The 13,371-nt window shown below is 39.5% G+C and overlaps 2 protein-coding genes across 2 annotated transcripts; both read right to left on the bottom strand.

The window, feature by feature from the left end:
* Positions 1-625: 625 nt before the first annotated feature.
* On the bottom strand, positions 626-1,882 carry LOC131302033 (uncharacterized). The gene is made up of 4 exons (XM_058328603.1): positions 1,634-1,882; positions 1,332-1,521; positions 1,125-1,199; positions 626-1,031 (listed from the first exon to the last, which is right to left on the bottom strand). The coding sequence occupies exons 2-4, from the start codon at positions 1,508-1,510 to the stop codon at positions 662-664; spliced, it is 624 nt and encodes a 207-aa protein (XP_058184586.1). The 5' UTR covers positions 1,511-1,521; positions 1,634-1,882; the 3' UTR covers positions 626-661.
* A 577-nt stretch (positions 1,883-2,459) lies between these two features.
* Positions 2,460-12,119, bottom strand: LOC131299767 (uncharacterized). The gene is made up of 7 exons (XM_058325343.1): positions 11,883-12,119; positions 11,557-11,679; positions 8,105-8,262; positions 4,538-4,616; positions 4,382-4,455; positions 3,478-3,584; positions 2,460-2,719 (listed from the first exon to the last, which is right to left on the bottom strand). Exons 1-7 carry the CDS (start codon positions 11,949-11,951, stop codon positions 2,460-2,462), a joined length of 870 nt encoding a protein of 289 aa, XP_058181326.1. The 5' UTR covers positions 11,952-12,119.
* Positions 12,120-13,371: the final 1,252 nt, after the last annotated feature.

The following is a 13,371-nucleotide window of genomic DNA, read 5'->3' as shown; positions in this document are numbered from 1 at the left end:
TTATTTTCATCTTTAAAGAACTTTTTTTAGCTTTTAGCCAAAAATTTTACTTCTCGCTTTTCTCTCGTCGAAATGATCTAATAACCAAAAGTTGACTCAAAACTATAACAAGTTCATAGAAGACGAATATAAATCTTTTTCAATATCAAAAAATGAAGGCTGGTGATTCCTAACAACCTATGATGCACCGAAACCGACACCGGGACACGGGAATTCTAAAAAAATGGGGACACGGACACGGCGGGGGACACGCCACGTGTATATAAATAAATAAATAAATAATTATAGTTTGGCACCCAAAAATTTTAAAAATATTATAATTTGGCCCCAAATTTTTTTTAAAAAAAATTACAGTTTGGCCCCCAAATTTTTTAAAAAAATTGCAGTTTGGCCCCTGCCGTGTCCCCAGCCGTGTCCCCGCGGTGTCCCCATGAAAAATTCAAATTAAATTATGGGACACACCACGTGGCGTGTCCCGTATGTGTCCCCGTGGTGTCTCCGTGTCCGACACTGCGATACCTCGACCTCTAGAGGTGTCGGTGCTTCATAGCTAACAACTCAATGGGTACTTATTTATTTCACATCTATAAGCTCATGGGGAGTGGAGACAGCTTACCACACTACATTCACTTCTCCATAGAATGTTGTGTCAGTGTCTAAGTTAAACAGGATGACATGACTTACCAGCATCAATCACAAGAAGCTGATCGAGTGCATCCACAAAATCAAGTAATAAGGAGTTTGCTTGGATGTCTTTCAGATAAGGATAATAGCTAATGATTCCCCACACCAAAGCCAATTCACTCTCCTGAAGTTGAATGACTGATGAATCACCATGCACAATTTCATAGATAATCTCAATCCAGTAGCTAATATCAACCTGCAAGTGACTGCAAATCCTTGAAACCTGTTCTCTAGATGCTCCATCTAGAAAGCTGGGGCTTTGAACTTGAACTTGCATTCTTTCACAGAAGATAAGTAGCAAAAGAATAACTTCTTCCTTTGAAGTTTCTATAATATCATATAATGCACTGGAATCAAATTTGAAAGGCCAAGATCATTAGTATCTTTGAAGAGAAATTAGACAAGCATCCGGTACATTGCAGAAAAAGTACAAAAAATACCTTATAATATTACATCTGAATGCATGGACTATGCGGGGATCTTTTAGTAGCAGTTGTTGGATAAAAGTCAGCAAACTGAAAACCAAGTCATACATGTCAAAGACAGTACCGAATAATTGCTGACAGACTACAAACGGCAGGAAGAAATAAATAAACAAGGAAGGGAGTCCCATGGAATGAAAACAAAAACCATTATGAAGGCAATACCTTGACTTGCTCAACTTAAATACAAGAGCCCATTGCACAGAAACAATGGAAATAACTGCGACGTTATCAGCTAAATGGAGCCCATCAAGAATGCAGAGCATCAATTGTAGAAGCTTATCAACAACTTCAAAAGATTTGTCTTCTGCCTTCTGCATTAGCATCCCAGCTACTTGAAGCATCAATTGGTAATCTGTATATAAAAAGAACAATTAATTCTTAGTGTAATATGCACACTAACATCTAGGCAACATACCATAAAACCATTAAAAGCACAAACAAATCAGAACTACTTGATAGCCCACCTTCGGTTTTCCAGATATAATCAATCTGAACGGTAGAAATTAGCAGCGACAACAGGTGACTGAGGTGCAATGATAATCCACTAGATAAAGCGGCCCTAATTTCCTCATATAAACAACCCCTTATCAAATTCAACACTGTAGGCTCAAGCTCCTCAAATATCCTTTGGAAGCTAGCACTTACAACTTCAAGAACAGATTGGGAGCCTGCCCAAACACACCACACCGAGAGAGAGAGAGAGAGAGAGAGAGAGAGAGAGAGAGAGAGAGAGAGAGAGAGCATTCAGAACAAAGTAAATACAATTTTTGGCAAAATTCATAAAACTTGATGATTTTAATCATGTACGTTCCGAGGTGCAAGTCAATGACGACTTTCAACATATTAATAAACAAAATTGGAATTGGGACTAGTCATGGTAAACTGCTCCTAATATGAACAGCCGCCAAAGCTTGATTTAGAAAACAACTCTTTTACAGGAAAAAAAATAAGGAAATGCGTCCAAATCAAACATGGATACAGCAAAACTATTTTGGCAACTAATCCTCCGTCCCAAATTATCTGTCCACTTCTTCATTTGTTCGTTGTCCATCTTGAAAAGTCAAAAGTGCTGAAACCTATAAAACTCTATTATTGCCCTCATCTTTTTGAATTCAAGTGAAACTTTAAAAAATTAAAAAAAAAAAAAAAACTCTCCATGGTAGTTTTGAATCGTTGAACTTCTTAAGAGCAATTCTTTGGGCCCCTTAACAAAAACGATTCTCAAGAATTGGATATATAGTTCAGGACAGAGGGAGTAATCCTGAGATTAAATGAATAACAAGGAAAAAATTAGTTTAGTATGCAGCAGGAAGTTAAAACATATAATAGAAATGTATAAACACCACATGTGAACAAAAAGAGCTTGCCTTGGGCAAATTTATCACCAATGCCAAGTATTGAGCTGCGCACAAGTAATCGCAACACTTGCTCAGCTCTTGAATGCAACTTTGATGAAGTTCCTCTCATAACATACCATAGTAAAGCACTGACACCAGATTTTCTGACTACCAGTGGCTTCTTTGCAACTTCAACCATGACTCTTCTAATACCTGTTTAACTCAGAGATTAACAGCAGATGCTGTCTGTGCATTGACATACTTCCACATAAAATTTAAAGACAAGATATGTGAGCAAAGCTGACTCCATGGCCAACAAAGAAGAGTGTGAGCATGTGTAGAAGGGCAAATAAGAGCAAAGCAAATTAAAGAAAATAATTTAGATAATGGCAAATAATATGGAACACGCAAAGGGTGGCATGAATGGGATTAATTTTTTTTTTTGAAATTTCACATGGTCAGCCTTACGGCTTCAGAAAATTATATTCAAGTTAATTTGACTCTAGTTCAACGGTTTTATAAGAAACTAGGATGCTAGCACGATTGCAATCGAATATGATTGCATACATCGTAGCATATGGTTTATGGTCTTTGGTCATCAGGAGTATTCCGGCTAATCACCAATTTCCTGCCTTTGAGCTTTATGGTCTTTAAAATGATAACAATCATTTCATTAAGGGTAGATTTCTAAGGCACTGACTTCACCTCAGCAGCCTCAATAAAACCTTCTAGGGAACGGACAACTCTTCCAAAGAGCATACTTTTTTGTTGCAGATCATGTTTCTATAAATCCAGAATTCTTAATTTCATAGCTGTACCAGTTTGTAGTAAGATGTTTCATTCTATTTAATTTAAGACGACGACTTCTTCTTCTTTTGGTTCTTTTGACCTAAACCAATGCTCCCCAATGGAATTACATTTAGCCAGGGATTCATAAACTATTTAAGTATAAGATCACCGTGAAGACTCACAAGCTTCAATCTGGTCAATCTTTGTATTTCTCAGCAAGAATGCCACTGCCTCTGCCATAAATTCTTGGACATAATTCTTGGGATAGTATCTTAATTTAGCTGTAACCCTTCAAAAGAGAGAGTACCACATATGAGTGACTAAATATATACAAGTCTCCACAGAAATTAATGACCATGCAAAGAGATATTTCCTAGGGTGATTCAATTCCGTAAAGTACAGAAATAAGGGGACCATCAAAAAAACGAAGATACCACTGTTCTGATTGATAGTATTACTAATCCAAGTCACCAAGTGTACAAACCTTTGATCCTCACAAGATTATTTGCTATGCAAATCTGCCAATTAATCATAATGTGATCTAAGAAGATTGTAAAATCCACAATGTAAGTTTGTGTTCATGATTCCCAGTACTCATGCTCAACTTTTGGACACATATCTCTCATCAGTATCCTAAAATTTAAGCTTCTGAAGATATGACTCTTGATCTGAGTCCATGCCACAGAAATCGCTACCATGAACAAAACAAACATTTACTAAAGAAATATTTCAAATGGTTATACTTTTGTACAAATATCTTCAAATGATTCAGAAACTTAATAATCTTAACATTAACTCGTTTCTCCCTTTTTTCCCACATCCAACAGCCGCTTAATTCTTCTTTAGGGGATATCTAATGTATGTAGTTTAACGTGATCAAACACAAACCCAAAAACCCCAAACCTGACCCCAAAAAATTCTTTTTTGGATAAATCATAGAATTGAAAATGATTCAAAGTTATTTCCTTACTCCTTTTCCTGCATTCCTTAACTTCAAAAGAATATTAAAGGATCACTTTTGTATCAATTGACATATACATTTACGTTGTCTAGTGAACAATGATAATTGAAGTGGCATTCACCAACCTGAAAACATTGACAACATCTCTGACGAGATATTTCTGCAAATACATCATGATATATGACCATGATGTGAAAATCTGTAGCACAAATCTCAAATTTTTAGCATCAAACACAATGATTATTCAAATAACTTATGTTCACGAACATTCTAGCTTATACCTGCTCAATTATCTCTGGTTCTCTATCAGCTCCACTTTTGAGAAGAGATACTAGAGAATCGACTATTCGTTGCAGAAAGCTGGCATTATGTCCAAGTGCAAAATATTATGTTAAACAAAGAGAAATCCATATCTACCGTAACTATATGCAACAACTTCGCTAGAATCGCATAAAACTACTTTATCTTTTCATTTATAAAATCAAAGGAGAGGAAATTTCCATAACAATCAACATGAAAAACCAACCAAAACCATTAACAATAAATGAAAGTAAATGTAAAAATATGCGGAAGAATAAGACACTATGCTTAACAGCGTAACATCGTAATGATATACCAATCTAAGTTAAGAAGGAACTCATAGGGGAAAGTGCTCCAAAAGATCTCTAGACAAGGCAGCTATCAACCTGTGACAGGACTCCCACTTTTAACCGAAATTTTGCTATGCATTGGAGTGTAATATACTAAAACTGAAAGAAAAAAGATACAAAAAAATATAGCACATTCAAGACATAACAAAAATACATTCTTTTAACCACAACGGAAGCTTCTATAACCAAATGGAGCCTACTCTGCAAAATCATATGGTCTGGATATTAACACATGTTATAGTGTGGGCATGGATCTGAAAGGTACTGGTAAAGATAAAGGTTCAAACCATAGCAAACTATATGTACTGGGACTGTTTAAATCCTATATGTCAAGTGACAAATGAATATGTGATTTGGTTGCTGCATGAGTAGAGGAAATTAATGTATGGTGAAAGTACATGGAGAACCCCTCAACTATCACTTTTTCCCACCAAGACCGCTCACATTTAAAATTGCCCATACAAACCCCTCAACTACTGGAAACGAAAAAAATGCTAACAATGACCAAGATACCCTTTTATATTATACCATTATTTGTGCGTGCTCTCTCTCTCTCTCTCTCTCTCTCTCTCTCTCTCTCTCTCTCTCTCTCTCTCTCTCTCTCTCCATATACATTTCAGTCCATACTGTGCAGTTTCCATCTCAACTTCCTCCTCTCTCCGCACCCACTTCGACTCTGCCGATGGACGTAGCTTGCCAGCTCGTCTGCTGCGGCGGAATCGAGCTTCTCCGTCACACCACTTCTTCTCTCTCCTCCTCTTCCTCTTCTGGCAATATAACAATCACCACTCCTCGCCGTCGAATTCGGTCCGTTATTAGGGCTCAGAGAATTAGGAGTGGGGATGAGTTTCTGCAAAATCAAGTTTTTTTTTGGTTGATTTCTAGAATTGAGTAAAGGGGAGAGAGGGTGGAGAGGAGAAAGAGAAGGGTTAAAAGGGGTGTGTGTATGTATGTAATGCCACAAGGGTATTTTTGTCTGATTTATGGGTTAGGGGTTCATCACAAACGGTTCTGAGACGGAAGAGTGTCACTTGGGTAGTAGAGGCAGTCCGTATGGGCGATTTTAAATGTGAGGGGGCCGCAGCGGGAAAAAGTGATAGTTGAGAACTTGAGGGGGTCTCCATGTACTTTTACGTGAAAAAAGCTGCACTTTTGGCACGAAATAGACCAATGTGCTTTAATCACATGGCGTTAATACCGAATACAAAATGGGTCAAGACTAGACAACCAAAAGAATAGGGTAGTCCAGGGTTCAGAGTTCTTAAGGATTGCAAGCCAAAGTGTCCTATATAATCCATCATAATGACTAGAGATAGCCTAGACAAAGAAACACTGTCACCATGGTCAATTCTCAGTGAAAATAGCTTGGAATGCTCTTAGGACTCTCCACGGTTACTTGATCTAATGTTGTTTGGATCCCACACCATGTTCCCAGATGGGCCATAACCTTCGGATGGTAATATTGGGCAGACTCTCCTCAATGGACAGACTTAACAATGTGTGTTGTCCTATGCTGAAGACTAGTCCCACAATAATTTGTTCTTTTCGTCCTTACTGAGCCCAAGTTTTGAGGTATTTTTTGTTGAAAGATGGGATCTGTAGACCTCCTATGGTTCCGACCAAAGAGATAGACTGGGCAAGCCTTCACTCAAGGAAGGACATGAAGCATACTATTTTCAAGCTTCCCATGGCGGTTATTATCTACTCCCTTCGTCCCAAATTGCTCGACTTTTATGGGTAACCGTGCAGATGCACACGCAAAAAATAATGTATTAAAAAGAAGGTGATAGTACATAAACACCCCCTCAACTATCACTTTTTCTCGTAAACACCCCCTCACATTTAAAAGCGCCCATGGAGACCCCCTCAACTACTGGAAACAAAAAAAATGCTAACTCCGTTAATGGAATGGCGGAAATGACCAAGATACCCTTTTTTATTATACCCTTAAAGGAAGATTTTTAAAAAAAATCCTGAAATCATTTACCCCACCGCTCCGGGGGAAAGAAAGGGGAGGAGGAGGGTGATCGGCGACCACCACCATCGCCACCGGCAAAACTGGCACTTCATCATTTTGGCCGGATCTGGGGCAAGTCCATGCCGGAGAAGTCGGTGGGGGAAGGGTCGTACTTGGGCAGCAGTTTCTTCCCCCACTGCTTCCATTCCTTGTCTTCCTCGTCATCGACCACGTCGTCGAGGTCGTCGGTTATGTGGATCCTCTTCCGTCCTCCCTTCGCGAATTGGAAGAATTGGTTGGTTCTGATGAGGGTTACGATGAGCAGGAGGAGGGGAGAGGGTTGGTTACTCATGGGGGAATGTGATGGGTTTTGTTGATTATCAATTTGGGTATTTTGTGTATCTATCTATCTATGCTTGTATGTATGTATGTATAGGTTTGGTAGGAAAAGAGCAATGCTTGCTGCCTTGCTGGCAAACCAAAATGCTACCGACGTGCACAGATTCCCATTCCTCACCTGAAATTATCTACTTTGATCAGTCTCTCACAAATTCAACTTGGTGATTTCGGGGATTTCTGAAATTGGAGTAAGGGTTTGATTTTGGAGATTTCTGAAATTGGTGATTTGTGGTTTATGATAGTTGTGACTGTTGGAGACCGAGTGTGGGAGGGGGGTTTGGTGGTGGTGATTGGTGTCTGGCGGTGGTTTGGGATTGTGGTGGCGACAATGGTGGAGGTGGTGAAGTTGGTGGTGGTGGATTGTAGATTGTGGTGGCGACAATGGTGGACTATGGATTGTCAAAGGGCATTTTTATCCAAAAAAATGCCCAATTTGCTTACATGTGACCTCCCAACAAATAGTTCTGAGACGAAAGGGTGTTACTTGGGTAACGGCAATAGGTGGGAGTCTCCATGGGCGCCTTTAAATGTGAAGGGGTGTTTACGAGAAAAAAGTGATAGTTGAGGGGGTGTTTATGAACTTCCACCTAAAAAGAATCCCCATAATGCGAGTCACGAAACCTATATTTTTTTGTAAGCGTTAAGTCTACATAAACTATGAGGATGGATAATTTTTAAGTAATCATTTGCAGTTAATAATCTAGTCTGAAAATCAAGCAACAGAAGAGACGGTAAGAAAAAAACATATACAACATGAGTTTCAAAAAAGATTTCAATTCATACTCTCAAAAGTCAAACATCAATGTGAACACACTAAATTAACATAAGCAATCTTGTGATACCTGAGAATGGGCTCAAGTGATGGTCTCCCTCCCATTTGCAATCTCAAAAGTAGTTCTGAGGGTATCAATTCTTTGTGCAGTATTATTTGGGGTAATGTTTGCACCAAGGGCATCATTTCCTCATAAAAGGTGATAAAATCCTTTGCAGTGTTTAATTCCTACATGGTAGTAAAGAAATTTATACGAATTGCGCGACAAGGAGACTAAAAATCAAAACTGGCAAATTTTGATCTAAAAAAAAAAAGTAGATTGTGATCTACATAATATTGGGGCACAAAAATTCTAGGATAGTTGGAACAATTGCTAAGATAACAAACATGAAACAACGATAACATAAAGCACAAATACAGCCACTTATGGAAACCTACAATGCCTAACATAAATGCTAAGCACGGCCTCGAGTCACTGGAAAAAATTAAACTATATACAATTCTTGCATCACTTGGCGGCCAACTAATCAGACACTTGGAGACTTAAATGAGCACATCAAAGGATCAAGTTTGACCAAGAATACATAGACAAAGCTCACGTGAAAAACTGCCCCATTTAAAGCCCAAAACAAAATCAGCGTAATACCCCAAAATCCTATAACCATTAACAAAACAAACATTAGTACCAGCATACTAGCAAGCTGAAGTATACAAACAAACATGAACTCAATGACGGCAAACTTTAAAGTCTCTCTGCCTTCTCTCTACGTTCTCTCTCTACCTTTCCCAAACTAAGTTTTCCTCCGCCGGGGGGGGGGGGGGGGGGGGGGGGAGGCGCCGCCTCCTGCCCTCCTCCCCCCGGGATCTCTCTTTTCCCTTCCCTTAGTGCTCACGGTTCGGCTCTAGTGGCTGCTTCTCCTTCCTTGTCTCCTCTCTTTCCTCGCCTCCCTCGGCTTCGTTGGTCTTTGGCCGTCAATCTGCCGTCGGTTCACACACTTGGTGGAATCAGTTAGGCCTAATGGCGAGGTGTGGTCACGAGGCCATTGGGGTTGTAGATCGCGTGGTCTCAAACCAGCTCATTCTTGGGTGAGTTTCGGTTCGGCCTAACGGCGTTTGTGGCTCTGGGTCTTCCGGTGATGGCGGTTTTCATCCAAGATGGCCCTGCTGCTGGTGGTTTTCGTCGGCGTTGGAGTGACAGTTGTGGGTTTTCCGGTGATGGCAGTTTTCATCGGGTTTCCGGCAACATTGGCTATCTTGCGATGAAGCTCTGTTTTGGATTTGGTGGATTTGGTTCTGTGCTCATGTGGTGGCCCGGGGATTGAAGGTCGGCAGCAGTGTGAAGTGGTGGCTAGGGTTTGGATTTGTTTTAATATTTTTTTTTGCAGGTTTCTTGTCATATTTTCAAAAATGATCAGAGAAGATGGCGATGTTGATCGGTGATGGTTCCAATCCGGTGTTGGTGAGGTGGATGCGGCCCCCATGGCTGGGATCTCTTGTCGTTTTTGTGTGCCGAAGTCCGGCCGGCGGCTTTTCGGAGTTCTCAATCAGGCGTGGGGCTGTTAGCTCGTCGTGCTAGATTGCTGTTGTTGAAGATCGTGAGGCTGTGGTTTAGTTGGGTTTGTCAGTTGTGGGGGCGGTCTGTTGTCCTATGGCCCTGATTGCTTTGGTTCTCATTTTCGTAGGCCGGATCCAGCCGCCGGACTCTACATCTGGGAGAAGTCGGCTAGGCTTAACGGCGAGGCTGTTTTCTGAAGTTTTGTACGGTGATGGTGGCTGTAGTGGTTAGGGTTTGAGGACTGATTTGGGTGGACCGGGTTTGGGTGTGCGGGTTTTTCGTTGTTCATTTTGGGTATGGGTTGGCCTTTATTGTTTTTATCATTATGGACCCTGTAGACCATAGTTTTAAATCGCGGTATTAGTCGCCGTCGCGGTATCGGTCGCGGTATATCGGTATCGGGACATATCGGTGATACGTCGTGGGAATCGGATGTCGCGGTCGTGAATTTTTAAAAATCATCAGCAACATGTATAAAACTTGAAAAATATACTTTTGCGGCTTTTGCCCCCAACATTGGCTTAAATTATCACATTTTAATTAATTTTAAGACATGTAATAGCCCATTCTCTTCATGTGAAATATCCGATAATTTATCAAAACCCGCAAGTCAATAAGATTTTACAAATATGAGAATAATGTTGCAACATGTGTATTTGTAAAACATGGTGTTTTTCTCTAATCCCACATTGGTAAGTTACAAAACTTCTATCTACTTTAAATGAATTTGCACTTTAGTGGGTTTGTGAAAGAGGATTCAAGGAGAGGTCTCGCGCGCTCAGGAAAATGGGCGGCAATTTGGAAAACTGATTCGGAAACCAATTAACCGGGTGCGCGTCACGAGTTATTCGCGCAGGGGGGGTGCAAATCCGGGATTTCAGCCTTGCGCACACACTGCAGTTAAGCCCACGTTTTGCTAAAATTCTGAAACGTTTTTTTCCCTTTTTCCCGAACCGATTCTTCTTTTCCTTTTTCCCAGACCGAAAATTTTCCTTCCTGCCCAAACTGAAATTTTTTCTTTTTTTCCTTCTTCCCAGACCGAAATTTTTCCTTCTTGCCCGAACCGGCCGAAATTTTTTTTCTTCTCTCCCTTTTCCCGAACCGAAATTTTTCCTTCCTAAACGTTTTTCCCCAAACCGGTTCACAAAATCCATTACAGACCGATACGTATCGGAAATCTGCCGGTTCACCTGTGATTTCCACTCTCCCCGTTATACCGGCCTATATCCGAATCGGAACCCTCAAATTCCAGTACGAACCGGCCGATACGGTTCGTACCGGCCGATTTTTAAAACTATGTTGTAGACCCTTGGGTGTTTCGGGCTTGCTCTTGTGGTGTTCATCCAATTTTTTGTTGGATTCTCTTCCCCTTTTCCCATTTTTAATCAAATTTCATCTTTTGCCGATAAAAAAACAAACAAACATGAACTCAATCACTGCCCAACGGAGCACTACAGGTTGATTCTGCCACTACCAAAAATACAAAGTAGTCTATCTCACTCTTGTGAAAAGCCTGAACTCCCTAACATGTAAGCACTAAGCATACATGCAATGTTACCAGCTAAGAAAATAGGCATGAATACAAGGGATATGGACAAGCAACTCGAATATCTTCTCCAAATTAGGACATGACACAACACGTACACGAAAATTTACAAACACATTTTCATAGGTATACAAAAAGATAATGACTTAAAGATACTAAGTTAACCAACATATCCATATTTAAATAATTCGAGATGTAGTACATCATCCCATAATCTGTATGATGAATTGATGCAAAAAAGTCCTAATATCTCTATTATTGCACATGACATTAAATTGATGCAAATGACCTGTTACATTTTTAGCACATTGTTTGATTTTATCAAGAGCTCAAATTCCCAATTCAGGCATTTTCCCAACTATTACAATTACAATAAACAATTTCCAATTCACCCATAAAAGACCATAAAGAAAAAAAGTACCCTCCATTCCACAAGACAGTCCCGGAAAAATGAGGACCCATCGGAGGGCTCAGACTTGAGAGGATCGAGATTTCGGAATACATCGACATCAATTTCCTCCAGGCGCTTAGAGAATGTCTTGAACTGCACATAATATCCAATTTCCAAACACTTTTAATACAATGTGCCAATCATCAGAAATCAAAGAATGACAAATACAAGTGTAAAACACTGGAAATAATAATACTCTTTACTTCTATTCTGTTGCTAAGAAACCGAAGGAAGATATGAAGGGAAAATAAGAACGAACACATACAAAAAAAAAAACGGCTTGTTAGAGAGATTACCACAAATCGCCTGCAACCGGTAGATTTGTTTAGAGACTTCACAGTCTGAGCTTCCTTCAACGTCGCCATATTCTATATAATAATTAGTATAAATTCGAGGATTTCGGGTTGGCGTGAGAGACACAAGATCAAACAATGGCTCCTCACTATAAACTGTACGAAAGAAACTGTATGAAGAGAGAGAGAGAGAGAGAGAGAGAGAGAGAGAGAGAGAGATTGCTGCTGCTCCGCCGGTTCTGGGTTTTACGAAATAAAGGGTTTAAGAAGTTTAGATAATTAATACGTTGTCCAATTTGTTAGTCCGTTAACAAATCAAGGATTTTTCTCCTACATTATTAAGGAAAAATGACGGCCCAAGACGTGTTTTGATAATTAATACCCGCCAAAGATATTTTCAGTATTAACAAATGTTCTCAGCATGTCTTTGACAGGTATTAATTATCAAAACACGTCATTGGCTGTCATTTTCCCCATTATTAAAGAAATCGTGTTTCTCTAATTTTATTCTCAAACTACATCAACTCGCGTTTGCAAATAACGCTTTTAAAATCGAATAGGTTTACGAAACACGCTTTCGGCATTAGTTAAGTCATATTAAGCATGAAGGTTAAGTTAATCATAATCTACTTTAAAAAGCTTGATTTGTAGTAACACTTTTTGATCCACCTAAAAAGTATGATTTGTAATATCGTTTTTTAAAGCGTTATGTTTAACGACACTTCCATGTGAAAATATGGTAAAAACGCGAATGGTACAAAAGCATACTTTCAAAACATGCATTTTTTTCTTTTCCAATCTTGTTTTTATTTCCAAAGCGAAACAAAAGAAATATTTGTTGGTACCATCGAAATAAATGATACCAGGCTTCGAAATTCGTCGTCATAAAATTAAACAGATATTTTTACTCCTACTAGAAATATTTGTTGGTACCATTCTACCACGAAATCAATGTAGTTGTTTTATTTCTTATGTAAATCTTTTAGCAGGAATAGCTCTCGCGCGAATCAACGAACAATAAGGCAAAAAAGAATCAAGGATACAATGCGGTTAGGTTATCAGACTGTACAACTGCCAAGGGGACCCAGGTTTGGGTTTTGAACAGGTGGGCTGAAAGCCCAACTCAGGTGGTAAGGGGATTGTGTCTCCTGGGTCATAAAAAAAAAAAAGGTTCTGCTAGGGGAGTTGATGACAACTCCTTTTTCTTTCTTTTGGATGCAACAATCCCCCATTTGGCGCTTCTTCTATTCCTACTTGGAGATTCATTTTCCTTTACCAATTCATGTTGAAAAGGCTTAGTGTGACTCAGATCCGTAGGGTGTTATGATTATCTAAGTTCATGCAAATATAAGCTGCCAAAGTTTTCTTTCCAATTATCGAACTCAATAAAACCAACCGAAGGGGAAATTGTTTTCTTCGAAGGGTAGAGATTGCCTTCGGGAACTATCTGGCAGTTTCGGATGACAATGCTAGTTCTAGGGGCTGAGCATTC

The sequence above is a fragment of the Rhododendron vialii genome, chromosome 9a (assembly GCF_030253575.1).
Source record: "Rhododendron vialii isolate Sample 1 chromosome 9a, ASM3025357v1".
Classification (NCBI taxonomy): Eukaryota; Viridiplantae; Streptophyta; class Magnoliopsida; order Ericales; family Ericaceae; genus Rhododendron; species Rhododendron vialii.
The sequence above is the reverse complement of the archived record's forward strand: the minus strand, read 5'-3'. Positions and strand labels throughout refer to the sequence as shown.